General features: G+C 38.1%; 1 protein-coding gene across 2 annotated transcripts in view; it reads right to left on the reverse strand.

The window, feature by feature from the left end:
- The window catches only part of Mob2 (MOB kinase activator 2), a 64,662-nt gene that overhangs the window by 36,371 nt on the left and 10,806 nt on the right, over positions 1-17,485 (reverse strand). The window contains exon 1 of one of the 2 annotated variants that reach the window (XM_033344830.2): positions 15,498-15,931. The exons of the other annotated variant lie outside the window; for it this stretch is intronic. Within the exon in view, the coding sequence (XP_033200721.1) occupies positions 15,498-15,592 (95 nt within the window). The 5' untranslated portion in view covers positions 15,593-15,931. Of the gene's footprint in view, positions 1-15,497; positions 15,932-17,485 lie in introns of those variants that run through there. 2 annotated transcript variants of the gene reach the window in all.

Below are 17,485 nucleotides of genomic sequence, written 5' to 3' on the forward strand. Positions count from 1 at the left end.
TTTCGAGTGATCGGAAATGGTCGACCGAGATTTCCACGCACGGATAACCGGTTCTGAGAAACGCGGGTGAATGTATAATTTCGATTGTTAGAAAGGAGAACCTGGAAAAAATGGCACAAGAATTTTCCCTTTTTTTTTTTAACGAGATAAAGTAAAAGCGCAGCACACGAGATTTGTTCTTATTTAATGGACTTTGTTATGAATTTACATACCTTTATAAACCTGTATGATAACGTAGATATTTTTTATATATCCTGTAATTCGATACCTTGGATTTTGCCTTTTTTTGAAAAGAATTATGATCGATTCCTATTTGTTATTTTGACCCGTAAGCTAGAAAGCAAGAAACAGTTGTTAAATATAGCTATATGGAAGCTTTCGATCATAGGAGAAAGTAGATGAGACTTTATGGTAAAACTGAGAAGAAGTTTTTTATGCAAAACCTAATTGTTAATATGGAAAACAAATTTCTATACGAGAGGCTGAACTTCTTTGAAGTAATTTATATTTACTAAGCATTGGATAAAATAAAATATATATATAACGTTTCTTTAGAAGAAGTTGCTTACATAGGAAATTGGTTTTACTATGGATCGTTAAAACTTCTCACTCTACCGGTTTTATTTCGCTTTGTAAAAGTAATTACTTAGTTAAAATATTCCATGCTTTTTCTACTTGGTGCTTTGACGTAGAAAAATGGGGTTTCTTCGAGCGAAAATATACAAAACGTACGAAAGAAAACGCTTTCAATCTTGTATATTGCTCGGTTAATTAGAAAATAAGATCTCATAGAAAATTGCGTATTTCGTATTTTCTGTGGCTTCCAAAGATATTTACAAAATATATTTACAAAAATACCGTTCAAGCGTGCGTTTCTTTCTTAAATAAATCAACGTACTTGTACATAAATCTATTTTTCGTGTACTTTAATTACTAACTTTATACAAACAACGTATACTCATCAGAAAGTCAAAGAACGAAATGAAACACGATGTCACGACAGTGCTAGTAAAGTTAAATTAAGCATTCTGGTAATCGGGACAAACTCAAACTTCGACCTTTTGAACTTTTCGTAGTTTCCTGGTAATTGTACTTTTAATTATCTATTCTATTTCAAATAAAAGAACATATTAGATCTGCACAGTGTTTTTAAACATCTTTAATTATATGCCATCATACATTTTTCTGCAGTTGTATAAAATATCATAGCTTTATAACACTAGTACCAATTACAGATTGTGATAACGATAACACGTAATTCCGAACAGTTCTGAATGCGCTAACCTAACGCAAATCTAATTCAAACTGTTGTAGTCATCTAAACGGCAATACCAACCGAGGATTAATAAAACACCATATTTCTGCGTGACATTTCATTATACCTAACTCAGGTTACAGAGTGCAGAATGTTCCTTATCGGTTAACACTTTTCAGAAAGATCAATATCGCTATCTTCCGTTTATCGTTAAATAAACGACCACCCGGGCACGAGGGACACCATATGGCTAAGCATCGTTTTCCAATTTTCAAAACTTTGCGACCTACTTCAATTACCAGAGCTAGGTGCTTCGTTTACATGTAATCGCTTGCTCGCTTACTCGAATTTAAGCAGCGAAGAAGGCGTTCGATTAACGACGTCGCGCGAGCTGAGCCGATAACAAGATTTCTGAAAACCTGTTTAGGCCATCGACGAAATTTCAGTCGTACGAGGTAGCTATATCGAGCCTTTAAATTGCCAAAGAAAAAGATAAAAAAACACCTGAGTCGATTAATTTTACCTGTCGTTTATTTGTTATTTTTCAGTTGTAGTAGTTTTAAATTAATCGAAGTACTTCAAGTTTCTCGTAACGGAGTCGCAGAAAAGTAGAACAAGTTATCGGAAGGTCACCGGGGACTCTTTAATTCGAATGAACTATGACATTGGAATTGTCAAGGGAAACGAATCGTGAACCATTTAGGTGCGGTTTTAATTAATTTCAGACTCGATTGGTTAAAGGCGAGTGGCGGAAGGAGTGCCATCATTTTGGCAGTTTTATCCTATTGGGTTGGATTTTGTCAATACCACCTAATGACAAAATCCGCAATCACTTAGTTGCTAGCCCAATATATTATCTGACAAACGACTTTTCGACACACCCATACACACACATACACATACACACATTTGACATAGTACACGAGTAATAGAAATTTTAATAATTCCACGATATCATAAAAAATATGCTCGTAGAATAAACGGAAGAAGAGGTAGATAGTTCTACGTAGGTAGATCCACCACGATGCGTAAATTGACCGTGATTAAAATATATTTGCACCAGGGAACAAATTATCTTTCATTTAGTACGTAATCATGGCTCCATGAACAGTTAAGAACCCCTAGCTCGAATATAAATCACCCTGACGCATAAGTAACTCTTCTCCTCCCTATAATCAGCACCACCTCCAAATAAAAAGGAACAAGTACGATGACCGTACACGGAAGTCGAAGGCGAAAACAAGCGGAGCTTTTAACTACGTAATTATCCGGACAATCGGGCGCTTCCTGGTGCGCGCGAGCGCCACGAAGACGAGGAGGAATGTCGCGCGCGGATTGGTTGCAGCAGCCTCCGGCGGCGGTGTTCGCCTCCGCTCACGCTCGACAGGATTACGCGAAGGATGCGATCGATGGACGGAAACGGCGCCCGAGAGGCGGCTGTGCACGTCGACCAGTCGCTGTTTCTCGCCATCAACTTTTCCTACGTTTGTTTACTCGCTCTTCCTTCGCTTCGTGGCCCAGCGGCCATTAACTGTCCCTACGCCATTTTCCGGTGTGAACCAGAAACTCCCCTTTTCTATGTACACTCCCGGCCATAAGTCGCTATATTATACGGTCAATTTATGTGGAAGCTATGAAACCAAGCCGATATATACCTTGCACAGGATGTTCTATATAACTGTAATCGCTTCGATAACTTTGGAAGCAGTAATTTTAGCGAAAATTGATTTAGGACGAGTAGCAAATTTGCGTTAGTATTATCTACGGCTTTGATTATACATAAAATTTCGCTTCTCTTCTCATTTACAGAATTAAGGATAGAGGATAAAATTAAAAAAAAAAAAAAAATGGAAACGACACGATAAAGTTAAATTCTACTCTGTACTGTAAATTCCCCTTCCGAATTGCGCCATTTTCATTCTCTTAGTGCGTGAAAAACATCTATCTTGATAAATATTTTATTCCAAATTACAGCAGACATTCGTATGATTTATAGACGTACAAATTTATTACACTGACTTATGACCGTGAGTGTTCCTATGTATGGGGCGTAGTTTCGTCCGATGACGCGGTTCCGTAAACATGGTGAGAAGTACATATATGTATACGTACAATGCGGATGGTGGAGCTGGATGAGCGGCTGGAATTCCGTAGGGTAAGTTGTTTATATGGAGCAGGGTTGCGTCGATGGGGTTGCAGAGAGAACGAACGATTGAGTTCTTGGGAAATTGCAAGGATCAAGCAGAGAATAATGAAACGTAAGAATGGAAACCGAGGAAGAGAGATGTTTGGTATGCGAATCAAGAATTAGAGCGGAAAAGTCAGAAACTGAAGTGGAAAAATAAACAATGATGGTGGAAAAGTAAGCACGCTGGTAAAATGGGTCATCTCCACGATTTCTGCGCAAGATGAAGGGTACATATGTAATGTGCTCGCTCCTTTAACCCTTTTGCCACAGCTGTCTCGTCTGAACAGCAGTTACATAATACGATTTCACGAAATATGTGTTGTAGACGGTGGTTTTTTTTGATGTATATACATGAAATTATTTATTTATTTATGAGGGAATAAAACAGTGACAGAATCCGTGTGAGAATGCGCGCGTGCTACAACGTAATGCATATATGTATTTGTATTTTTCCTATCCTAGACGTCCTTCAATGGGGCTGCATAATATCGCCGGTGTATTTAAATAGCGAAGCTTGACAGAGACGAGCAAACTGATGATAAACATCGATAGAGGTGTTAGCAACATTAAGGATGCACTTTCTGATGTTCAATGTTCATTTGCATACAGGGACGCGAATTCATTTTAAGCGATATGTGCAAATTTCAATGCAATATGTCAATGTCATGTACAAGCTCGTGTAAATAATTAACTAGAAATTAAATGAACTAAATACGTTCCGTCATTTATCATATAATTATCCATAACGAATAATTATCTGTCGATAATTAAGTGATCGTATATTTCATTAAATTACAGAAGTCTCCGCTTCGAAGATATCGAAAGATGGCCTTATAAAATTCTACATTTATCGTTGCTTGTGTGTGACGAGTATCAATCTAAATCGCTGTTAATCAATATACTATTCCATTCTAATTTAAATAACTTCAAGCACCATTTAAATCGATCTGTCTTTCATCACTGGATCCTTCACAACTACGGACTCGTAGAGCAACTGTCTATCGAAATAAATAATCGTCGACTTAATTCTCGTCGCCACATTCAAATGTTCGTCGATATTAAGGACCAGTAAAAATCCATCGTCAATCAGAATCAGAAACAACTGTCACGTTACATTACATTCAATCATCGTGTTCTTTAGCTTCAATCTATTATTACACGCTTTTTTCTTGAACTCGTTCGAAACTATTGTAACAATACAAGATACTTTCTTAAGGATCAGAATTCCGGAAGTATATCGACGTATTGTTAATTTTAGTAACATTCCTTCTTCACGATAAAATGTAAAGTTGATCGTAAGATGACCTATATGGCGCTATATGTAAGTATGTACACCGTTTCGTGTCCTGGCAGCGCTCGTGAAAGGTTTCTTTTCCTCAGGAAGACCGGAAGTCCATTAATCGGCTCACGTTTCGCCATTTTTCGTCCTGAGGAACACATGCGGGACGTCTCGAAAGGATTCTCTTACGAATGTTACGTCTCTATTTGTATCAAGAGGAAGAAGCGATCGTAGAGTCCTTACTCGATAGATAAAGAGGGAAAAGAAGGATCTCTCGAACGAAAGTGGGTTTGTCTATCGTAACAGGGACGCGATTTGAACGTGTATACCGTCGAATATCGTCCTGTATCGATTCGATGGAAACATCAAAGTAACTGCTTAATGGACGGAGAATGGAAAGATCGTTCTTTGATATTCCGGGTCTGTTTCGTTTCAAGGGAAAAACGCAGAATGGCGAAGGGTTCTTTCTGGTTATAACGCAATTCAAGGATTTCCGAGATGAGAATTTAGCGGAAAATTCGTCGTGAAAGAATCATTGGCGAATGGGAACAGACGGATTTATCGTAGTGAAATATAATCTTTCATTGCTGTCTACCTATTTGGTAAGTTCGTAGTACGTAATGGAGCGGAAAAAGAAAATTCGAAGCTTTGTTCCTTTGTATTGTATTTTTTCTTGTCTCGCTATACGTATAAATTAGTACAGTATATTTTTAAACGAAATTCGACCTTTATTTGTCGTAAATAATGGATCGTCAAGAGTACCGAATTCGCATACTCTTCCTGTTATTGTCGGTCAATTGTGACGGTCACGTGTTCCGAAGTTGGAACGAAACAGAATTGGTGGAAGGACAAAAGACAAGAATGTAAACAATAAAGTCTTGGAAGACGCTTTTCAAGCGGCGTTGAGATCCCTCAAAGTGTTTCCCGGGATGGTTGTCTGGTCTGCGTGGAAAAAATGTGAGGATTCGCACGGGGGCGGACCTGGCGTTTTCAGAACCGAAGAAACCGTAAAGGTGAGTGTAAGTTACTCGCTCCTGGCTAAAATTAAATTTCCCAGATAGACAATGCACTTAATTAAGCGAAATACGCGAAGGTTTCCCGTTTCATTCGACTCTTCCGACGAAGACGAGAGGGAATATTCCAAAGATGATTATATTTTCTATTCTTCTTTCTTAAATATCAATTCTTGAAAATACGTAGTAAAAATTAACGCGGAAATAATTTCCTACTATTACGTAAGTAATAAACGTATTTGTGGAACACTCCGTTCGTTCTATCAACCTCTATTCATTTATCTATTGTCTATTGTCTTCCAACATAAAATTCAAAGCCGGAAAGTGTCTCTACAGTTCATTTCTACAAGGTCGACGCAGACACGTCTTTTCGTTCCAACGCGATCTCATATTTCTTGGTTTCGAGCGAGTAGAAGATGCGATGTCAGGGTCGATAGTCGGTCAAAGAACGAACGCGACACTGAAATTCCTCCGGGACGACTGCGTTTTAATGGCGATCGATTCGAAAGTGATCGATTTGTTGGTAATCGGGGAAATAACCCGAGAAAACGATCGTGCCCGTTAGAAACACGCGGAAGATCGGACGAAACTAGGCCACGCAAACAGCGATATATGCGACCTTTGCGTGTTAAGGACGATCAAGGTCACCGTGGGGAAACCGTGATTTCTCTATGTCGAGACACCGTCGCCCATCTAACAGATGCAATTAGTCGTATGATGCGATATGTGTGTTCACGGTTGATCAAGATATCTATAAAGCGGTGAGTCTCATCTATCTAAGCTTTAACCCTTCGAGGTTCTACGTTAAGATGGACGCGATATTCTGCCTCGTTAGACCAATCAAATAGAACCATCGAGCTTTATTAACTGAAGGGGCGCTGAAATAAGAAGGTAGCAAGAACTCCACTTTCCAGTAATGCGAGTAAACTGATAAAATCAATGAAAACCAAATCACTTTTTTAAATGTGCTATAAATTCGTAGCCAATTAATATTTGTAGTAACAAGTGTTTACATATTTTAATATGAAATCTGAACCTACCTTTCTTTCTCTTCCAGTAAATATCCGTGATTTAAATATTGGAATTATTTCCCCATTACAGTAAACCGTATAATTCGAATTATCATAATTATACAAAAAGAAATTGACCTATAAGGTATTTCACTAGCGAATTCAAAAGATAATGCATACGATAAACAGCATACGATATCTCTTCTATAAAGCAAAACGTTTGGAAGGTTATCGCCAAGTTATCTTCTGCAATTACAGTACAGGATTTCCCTGTGGTCAAAAGTGGGTGAGAAACTTTTATCCGCGGAACATACGGGTCAATATTAGTCCACCAATTATTCCCCTAGGGGTAGAATTCAATTTCGCCGCGCATTCTGCATTGAAATTTGGATTTGAAACCGCGGTGTCGCATATTAATTTTGGCTTCGATCCCCCTGTTACGGACACGGACTAGCGACGTTTCAACAAGCACGGTTTCACGGTGATCAAACATTGACTTAACCTTAATGCCTATGTCGCATACCAAGTTCCGGAAGAAACTGGATGACAACGAGCGGCGTCGATGCGACGTTCGATACACGTTTTATTATTCCACGTCCAGACTGTTCGTCCGAGTTTGCGACAGAATTAAATTGATGAAACGAAGACGATGAAATTTACCAAGTGACGGATGCAGAGGATCTTGGAAGATGAAATTGAACTTCTGTACCGTAGTTTGTTGGCTTTGGTTAAATCTCGAGCTTTGTTAAGTCATTTTTATTTAAATCAGTGACTTAATAGTCGCTGACTTGAAAAATTTGTTTTCTTTTTCCTTTTAATAGAATCATATGTCTTTTAACGTATGGATCAATGCTTTTCTGCAGAAAGATCTTCAGTTTGGAAGAGATATTTTAATTTCGATAATTCCGATACAAAACAGAAAAATTCTACCAGAAGAATCTTAATCTTCAAACGATATTCACTTCGATACATCCCACTACTCTGTCGCAATCCATAAATTCCGCCAAAGCTTCACCCCGTTTCCCTCGTTCCTTCTCCTCGGCAATTTTAACATTCACAAAATTCCATCCTTTAAAAGTTCTCCGTACCTATCGTCGAATGGTCCTTGCTAAGGCCGTATTTTGTAAAATAAAGGAAAGGGAGGGAATAAATCGACGCATGAAGCATAAAACAACGCGGAAGGGAACCGCAGCAATGCATGGTCGTTCATGACGGAAGTTTCAAAACACCGGTATGTACGTACGTACGTATATTCGCTCCCTCGATCGTTCGCACATACCACGGTCGTGTGCTTCGAGTGGACACGTCACATATCCGCGAAATTATTATGTCAAACGCTCGCAAGTAGAGATAAGCTGGCGTATATACAATTTTTTAACCGTTTGAGAAATCACCGAAAAGAATTGACCAATGTTGAATAGCGTTAAGCGTTAGAAGTAAAATAGTAGAATAGTAGAAATAGAATTATTTTACGAAAACTGTGATAAACTGTTGTTCATCGTTGTTGGAGGTAAGATTCGAGATGAAAATCGATTAGCAAAATACCTCGTCCGTATAGAAAAATCTCAGAGGAGAAGACACGAAGTGTGAAAAGTAAACACATATCTACATAAGCATTTGTTTGATTCATCGTTCCGTAGAAATGAACGTTCCACTTAATAGCAGTATGCAATCAATTTCTAAAATCCTTCGCGTCACTAACACACGAAAATAAAGAATCTTACGACTGTTACATTTTAATGTTTTCAATCCGTCTGGACCGCACGGATCCGTTTTAAGGCACGTCTCCGGTACGATACGAGCAACCAAGAATTTTCTGCCTCGGTCCGACGACACAAACGGGTTCGAGCGTTTCTAGCTTTGTAAGAAGCATATCCTTGCGAATAGCAGGGGACATAAACGAGGCGTGAGCGAATACTCTTTTCTTGGAGAGACCCTATAAGCGACTGGACAATAATGCCACTCTGCGTTCTGAGAATCGCTTGCCAGCGTTTCGATGGTAATGGCTCAGCTTTACCTTTGTCTTTGGTTTGATCTCCGACGTAGTTTTCATCCAATCCTATATTATTTCACACTGTGGATAACGGGATTGGTTGGACGCTCAAACATATGAAACATAAAATTGTCAAGAATAAAAGATTTAAAAGCACGTATGGCTGAAATCTGGGTGATTCAAAATTTGTAAATCCAAAATTGGTAGGGCTTGCTAATTTCCAAATTTTACACTAAAATTTCGATATCTCCAGAGTTCTGTTTATCAAATTAACGGTAAATGTAACGAGAAAAATTCATTGTAATTTGTGTTGCAGAAAATAAGACGAAGAAAGAAGGTAAAAGATAATAACCATAGCAAATTACCCAGCTCTGGTCTATATATTTTCCCTGAAAAACAACCACAAGACCAAAAGAACTACCAGTAATGGAAGATTTTCATCTTAGTCTGCGACCTGACCTCCAACGTGGTTTTCATCCTATAAATATTGATTTACAAGAATCGAAAGACTGATTCGTTTGTAAACATTCACGGCCAGAATTTATACATTTCGTGACTTCAAAATTTGTTTCTCAGCTGATGCTCACATGATTACCGTCCCCATCTAACTTTACGAATTTACATAGATGCGAAAATCGGTTCTTTGCGAATTCCGTTTATGTTTCGAATTTACATATCGCAACCCTCATTTTCTTGCAATTTACGATTTATACGAACATGAATGTGACCATCGATTTTCTGCAAATTCTACTTACGCTTGAAATTCAAATATTCCTATATACCTAACAATCGTAAGTATAACCTAATTCTGCTTTCTCGGTTTTATCAAATTCTAGAATACATTACTTTTCTAATCAGCAAAGAAAAAAGGTCAATAAAAATGGGAACATTCTATCTCTGAAAATTCTTTCGACTACTATCGTGTAGGTACATTCCCTATTCTGCCACCAGAGGTCTGCCGACACGACGACACTTTCTCGCGAGTACTACATCCACTAATCAATACCGATAAATACGTACAGCTTCCGACATGACTTCCCTTATCACGGTGTTTAATAGCAAGCTAGTCTTATCGATGCGAGTCCTTTAACAGAGTCCTTTTTTTCAACTTTCTCCAACTCTTCAAAGTTACAGCTCAATCGCAATTATTATTACACGTTAATTATCAATTCTGGTTAAAACGATATGTTATCCAGTCGGTTCTTTTAATTTCCTTAATAGCCACGCTGATATCTCAACTTTTAATTTCGCTGGTATCTCAACTTTTACTACGCATAGTTTCTAATTCCTGTGATCAATATCAGCGCTGGCATTTGCGCAATTCGCAGAGATAGATTTCAGTGACTATTGCGATATGGTTCGATCGTCGGTCTACTTCGTGAAACGGTTTAAAATATTATTCGAATGGTTTGAATGTTTCAATATGTGTTTTTTCTCCGCTGTAACGGTACGTTATTGATGTATCAATAACGTGTCCAAGCTTTTTCATGAAAAGGGTTGGCCAGTAGTATGTGTTGTCCAGGACCTGTTTTTCAGGGCAAACAGGTTAATCCGTTAAATTCAAAGTGCCAACTGGATTCGGTGTAGAATGCTGGAGAATCTGCTTCATGTGCCAACCAATTTGGCAATGTCCTCCGTGTAACACGTCATGTAATATATCTTGATACTGATGATAATATATCTTGATGATTCGTCATCCTTGTTTTTATGTATCATGTATTACAAATTTACCGGCGTTGTATGTTTATTAATTGAGGAATTTCTAGTTCGCTACAAGTATTCCTATCTGCATATTTGAACGTTTAAAAACTAAGAAATTTTGAAATTCTGACTAGCTGGTCAGCGAGACGTTAAACGTAATGTGGAAGTCGATCGATTTCTGAACATTTCTGTGTATAACATATGCATAATATTCTCTTAAACGAGATATATTGCGAAGCAAATATCGCGTCAGAATTATAAGGAAAAATTAAAACAGAGGAAAATCAGCGAGTCGCGGATTGCATCATATTTCGTGCAATATGTGCGTCTGTAAATCACGAGTACACGTCGAGGCGCGCGCGAAACACATGCTCTTCCGGGAAACGCGAACGATCGAAGAACGACCTTGGCCAACTGAAGTCATCAAGAGTGAAAAAATAAACCGAATGAATAGGAAGGATAAACGAGAGTCCTGTTGCGGTCGCGATGATTGTCGTTTCATCGCGATCGAATTAGAATTTCCACATGTCCGTCAATCTTCCATTCAACTCGATTCGTTTCAAGTATCGGATTGAGCAACGGTCGTTGACTATGGATATCGAGTTTGATGATTTTATTTAAATAAATTTTTCAGAGCAATTTTAATATACAATTAGTTTTAAAATTTATTTCACTATTTGCACTGCTTTTCCAACGCGAGAAACAATAAATAAGTATTATTTGATTAAACTACAATGACTAGTGCATTTTGATGAACTACACAGTTCTAGCATGCATTTTTCAAGGATATATTACGTTTATGAATACATTTAACATTATTTTTCCTCGATAAATTTCCGTTAACATACTGTATTCTTTGTGTCTACAAATCATGATAATTTTATGGAAATAACGCGCAAGAATAGGTATCCTATGTTCACCAAGGTTTTCGATTTGAATTCTGCACATCTTTTCTCTCGTTCTCAGGGTTTTGGAATGGACTTGAATTGTAAGTGAATGTTTATCGCGAAATTTCTACAATAATCGTCCGACTGTTGAGTTTCTAATTAAATTAAAAAAAATATATGTCACGAATATCACTTGCATTGCTTATTTTGGATATAGTTTAATATCAATGTAATTTGTTATATTTCTTGATCCGTAGATTGTTCTTAAACAGAAGCTTATTATTAATCTTTTCGAAACTCTGAATTTTTTAAAAAGCCTCATGTGGAAGAACGGATAATTATCGGCCGATTAAGCAGCAATATTTGATACGGTTGAATGATCGGATAGCTGATGAATTTTCCAATGAATTTCACGAAAGACATCTCTTGGATACGTTACTCTTCGTTATTCCTTCTCGATACAAATCGATCGCAATTCATCTCATTATGTGTATGCATGTATGTATCCTTGTAGGTTTTCAAAGAAATCTACTCATGAAATACGGTACGTTTTACGAAACAAAATTCTATTTTTAAGTTCGAATGATTAGAATTTATACGTCACAGCATATACACACATTCTTTGTTTAAGACGTATATTTTTCATAATTTCTATCAAAAGCGTTGTGCCTTATTACGTATAAATAATCATTAAATACGATGATAAAATAGGACGAAAATTATAGCTCATATTCCTATACTCCTTTTGTACCTAAATAACTTTCATTTTGCAACACTGTTTCCTACACGATTAATCGTTGTGTTTCAGGAAACTTCGGCCCGTTTCTCGAATTAAATGTTTCACAGGCGAATCTAAAAATAATGCTCGCCAACCGAACTGAATTAAACCGAACAGCTGCGAATTTGGTTAAAGTATATCCGGTTTGTCTCAATTAAATATACGTCTCGGTTCGGAACTATTTTTAATTCGATTCATACGATGCAACTGCATGCCTGATACGAATAATTTACGTCGCAATTCGCTTCAACGAGTTTCCAATTTAATTTGAAAACTCTATAACCCCGTGAAATGTCAATCGTTTGAGTCTTTTCGTTACAAATAAATCAGCGATTTTTCGCCATCTAAAAACGTTTCACAATTTTCATATGCAAATTCTCCTATAATATCGTCCAAACTGAGTCATCCACTTCCCACCATCTTTCCGCCAAACAGTCAACGAAACTGCAACTCGCTTAAAAAACACGCGCAACTCAACGCTATTCAATGTTACCCGGACCTTCGTAACCGAAACAACAATCCTTGAGAAGCGAGCATCGTGCAAATTATCATCCTAACGTAGTTATCAAGAAACTCGATCATGACAATTTTCAATACTCTTTTCTCGTAACCTCATTATCGTGCTTCGATAAGGCTGTTAATTCCTTCGGCGATTGTTTGCACATTGTCTCAGCCCCGGCTGACGTGTCAAAAGCGATCTCTCGCTCGCTTGCTCGTTATTACGCCGTTCAAACAATCCTCGAGACGCCAGAGAACGCCAACGGATCTCCAACGATCAAGAAGTTTTACCTCCTGTACAGTGGCTGTGCTCGCTACTTTTGCATCATAGAAATCTGTTAATCGAGGATGTACGAGTAAACTTCCATAAAAAAGTTACAAATTACGACTAAATTCTAACAAACTGTACAATTCTAGCAAACAGTAGACTCTGTAGGTCTACGTGACGAAAACTGCACTAACTAATCGCGATGCTATTTACATTAGAAGTGTTGTAATGCGTCTTACTAGTTGCAAGCACGCCAAACTGATAAAGCGTTCGTGATTTCTATTTATGACGCAGTATCACACGAATCTAATAAAATATTTAATGTCATATTTTATAACAAGAAATCGATACAAATTCTCTGCAATTTTATTGCATATCTGATACCTATATAATATTTCTTTGTCTGGGTGATTACATTTATCTGGAATTTGGAAGTTAAACGAACGAATGTGAATGATACGCGATATTTGCTGATTAAACGTAGAGGCATCTAAACGCAAATGCTTGATAAATGGACGATTTTTATTTGTTCATTATCATCTGGATGCTGTATGCATACAATTTAAACACTCGTTTATTGCTATCTGTTTAATCTTTGCTAATACACGTATTTCTGGATTACAGCAGTAATCGTGAAGATTTGCTTTTTATTATTTCTTACTTTCATTAACAAGGTCATACAGGCAAGAATAATTCTTGCGATGGTGATACTCTATCTTAATCTCTGGTTTTCTGACGACACGTTTTATATTCTTCCGTCAATGCGTTTGTAAAATAACTAAGAGAAAGCCAAGAAAACATCTGTATATTATTAACATTTATAACATTAAATATTCAGAATTATGAAATTGAAAAATTTCCCTATATCCTTAGTTAAAGAATTATAGGATACCTATATAAAGGATACAAAGAACGTTTCCTGGTACTCGTTAACATTATTTGTCAACATTATTTAACGTCCGTTTAAATGTCAACCTTCTCTTGGAATAAAAGAGAATTTCAGGATTAAATTATCGGCAGTTTTGTTATTTAAATAAGAGGCAATTTACCGTATTTGTACTGAAGGAAAAAGATAAGAAGGAAGAAAGATGGTAAGTCATAATATTTTTTCTGGCTTTGATAGCAACATCTTCTCGAATAATCTTTTCCTCTACGTTTAATTAATAAACAAATTATTTACGCTCTCAGACGCTCTGTTAATTTAAAGTTTACGATTACCCGCGTTGCATGATAAAAAAACAACTTCTCGAGAAACTAGAATAACCTTTTTATGCTTTATCGAAGTTTTATCGATCGATCGACCGAGAATATCATCTTGCTCTAAATTCCTAGAACCGTAGAAATAGCTGAATCCCGATAAAAAAAATGCCATCAACTTCGTAAATAACGAGGTTCCTCTCATTCTTATCAAACGAAGGTCTCTACGAAAATATTGACAAATTTCTCAGACACTGTGCAACCCAACTGTTAAATTGAACTTCGTTATTCACAAAATTTTCTTAACTGTTTGCATTTTGCGTTTAACTAGACCGATACTCAAGGTAAAACACGCAACTGTAATTGTTTGAGTAACTCAACAAACATTGATTTTAGCAGAAACGATCTATGCGCACAGATGCGTAAGATATATCTTAAAACGAATAAAACAATCGTTCTTTATAACAAAGACTAACTGGGTTGTGAGTTTGAAAATATTATCTTTTAACTAAGTAGAGATTTATTGCTTAATATGGAGATATCTATACAGAAGACATTTTCTAACGCAAGTGTTACATAGCTAATAAAACTATATATACATAACGTATTATTCATAAATTTATCGTTACTAATTCTTTTTATAAATAAAACTGAATAGCATGATCTTTAAAAAAACGCTTAAAGACTGCCAGCCAACTAAACATATTAAAACTTATCTGCTTCTTCAAATATCTCACTGTTTAAACATCTTACACGGTAACAATAAGCACACGGTGAATACGTGGCAATAAGAAAATTCTACAAAATTCGTTAACACTTGGTCGTACTTATTGAATCTCCAACTGTTCCTTTCAATTCGAATAATTGCCCTCTATTACGCTCGAACCGCGACTCCAAAGCAACATATATCACATGTATTCTCATGAATTCGCCACAGTACAATTCTGACCCCCTGAACATACAATTCTCCAAAAACTACGACAAAAGAGCTCTCTAACTCCATTCACTTAACCTCGAATCACACTTACATTCCGCAAGCTATCCCAAAAGCGTCTGACTATAATGCTGCCAGCCCACCCAAATCGCACAACAATAGAATCTTCCAGTTCTGTATCCTGTTCGACTCGATTCAACGAACTCGACTGCTCTCCAAACGACATCTTCAGCCACGATCGGCGTCAGAGAAAGTTAGTTCGCGCAGAATACAGTATTACCGTGTTAACTGGCCATCGCTGTATCATCAATTCCTGTCTCGCTCGTACTCGCAGGAGAAAACAAACGCTTGAGATCTCCTTGAAACATTCATAGCTCTCCCGGCGGAGCCAGATGGAATCCCAGTTCGCGGTTAGGTGAAGGATCGCTGTGTTCGGAGGGATCTTGTAGATCCTAGCCGGTCGAGAGGCACGCATGCGCTCAAAGAAAAGACTAACCTGCAGAAGCACGTGACGGTGTCCTCAACGTCCATGGACAAGGACGTGTCGATGGCCGAGTATTTGAGCACCTTCCTGTTTCCCGAACCAAACATCGAGCCAATTACACTGAACGCTTGACGAACAAGGCACGACACACCAGCTGTACTCTCACCAGCAGCGAGGGAAAAAAACTGAAACGCCGAAACGGTTTGAACGAGCGAGACCAACGAAAGGTGACGGTCAAAATCAAAACCAAAATAAACTAATTGGACTAGGAGGGAAACGGAACATGGAAGGTAAGGTGGACGAAGTGCGAGGAGAAAGGAAGAGGGGAGAAATGTAAACAGGAGACACGACGACCGATACGGTGATCGAGACGCGTACGGATTCAACGAGCAACGAAGCACAGACTGACGTCGCCGTTCTCCAGGCGTTCGCCAGGTACCAGCTACCGCTATCGGCTATCGGCCGCCACGCTACGATAAACGGAGAAAGCGACTCACGGTCGACTTGGCAGTGGGAGAAGACAAGTCCCGGAGAGGGGGTAAGGCCATAAAGTGGTGGGGCATGTGAAAAAAGTAGCGAATAAAGGGAAAAAATGAAGAAGTATAAAGGTCTACACACACTGTTCCAACATTTGGCAAATTGATCAGGTTATCGACACCGCCATATCGTGCATACTTTCACCCATCGTACCTCTATGTAATTCTGTAATACAATAGCAACGTAACATGTACAATACGTTCATAAATATTAATTAGTTCCGTTTTGATATTCTTTATAACGAACAGTTGCATGCGTTCCATATTTCCGTGGCCTATTAGATCGCGGATTCATCCTTTGTTGTTTCATTCACGAACTTCAATCAATGAAGACTATTTGTACACGCATATCAAATTTATTTGATCATCGTACCATGTGCAGAGCCCTTAAAGCTCTGATGCACGAGTGACTGCGGAATTTTGTTTACTGGTGCAATCGTGAGCGATTGTATGCACAAATAGTCCTTGATCGATGCTTTAGAACAAAGCAGACAAGTTATATTAGGGTATTTAACCTGGATCTTTGACGCTTCGATTATTATTCCAGTCTACGTAGCCAACGAACTGAGAAAACACCATGGCCTGTTTAATTTGGTATTCGTCTTACGCCACCGATGACGCATACAATACGTGAACAAATAACTTGATGCGTGCGTCGCCGAAACGTAGCAAAATAAAAGAGTATTCTACTGAAACTAAAGAGTATTCCATGTTAGATCAACGTACAACATGTAACACTTTGGAAAGAATGACGGAAAGAAGACAGCGCATGGGCGTGCATTACCGATGAAACAGAAAGAAGATGCAGGAATATATAGACGTGAAATATCTTTGTGTAAGAGGATGCAGGAATATATAGATGTGAAATATATTTGTGTAAGAGTGTTTTAGAGAGGAGTGGGGTGAGGAAAAGCTTGGCACAAAAGGGCTTCCCCCCTGTTCGTACACTATATATTCGTCTTTGTCGCACTTTTCAACTTTTTTTATCGTTATTTCGCATAGATGTATCATATACACGCGTGGACGTTTGGCTGTTTCCGCCTTTCGTTGTAATGTAATTACGGGAGAGGCTAGCAGTCGGCGAAACCGGACAAGTTCTTTCTCCTCAACATCCGTACGGCGCGGCACGGCAGCGTGCGTACCTGTTCTTCAGGGTCGCGAGTGATGCAGCGGACGGACGATGATGGTGGAACGAACGGGCCGATTCCACGAAGATGAGGTCGAGGAACGGAGGAAGGCGATGGTGAGAGGGATACATGTCTACGGATACTCGGGACACGGCCAACTCCAAGGGATTTTGCTTTGTGATAAATGACGTAGACTGTATTTTCGATCTCTTGTCGTTCTCTTGTTGTGCGTCGTATCCATTTTTTCAGACAAATAAAATTTGAATAAGAAGAATGCCTTCCTGTGAAAACAGGTTTTAGACCTTCTTAAAACTAAATTTTAATCTTTGGTGCAATG

This window comes from Bombus vancouverensis, chromosome 2 (assembly GCF_051014615.1).
Source record: "Bombus vancouverensis nearcticus chromosome 2, iyBomVanc1_principal, whole genome shotgun sequence".
NCBI classification, from domain to species: domain Eukaryota; kingdom Metazoa; phylum Arthropoda; class Insecta; order Hymenoptera; family Apidae; genus Bombus; species Bombus vancouverensis.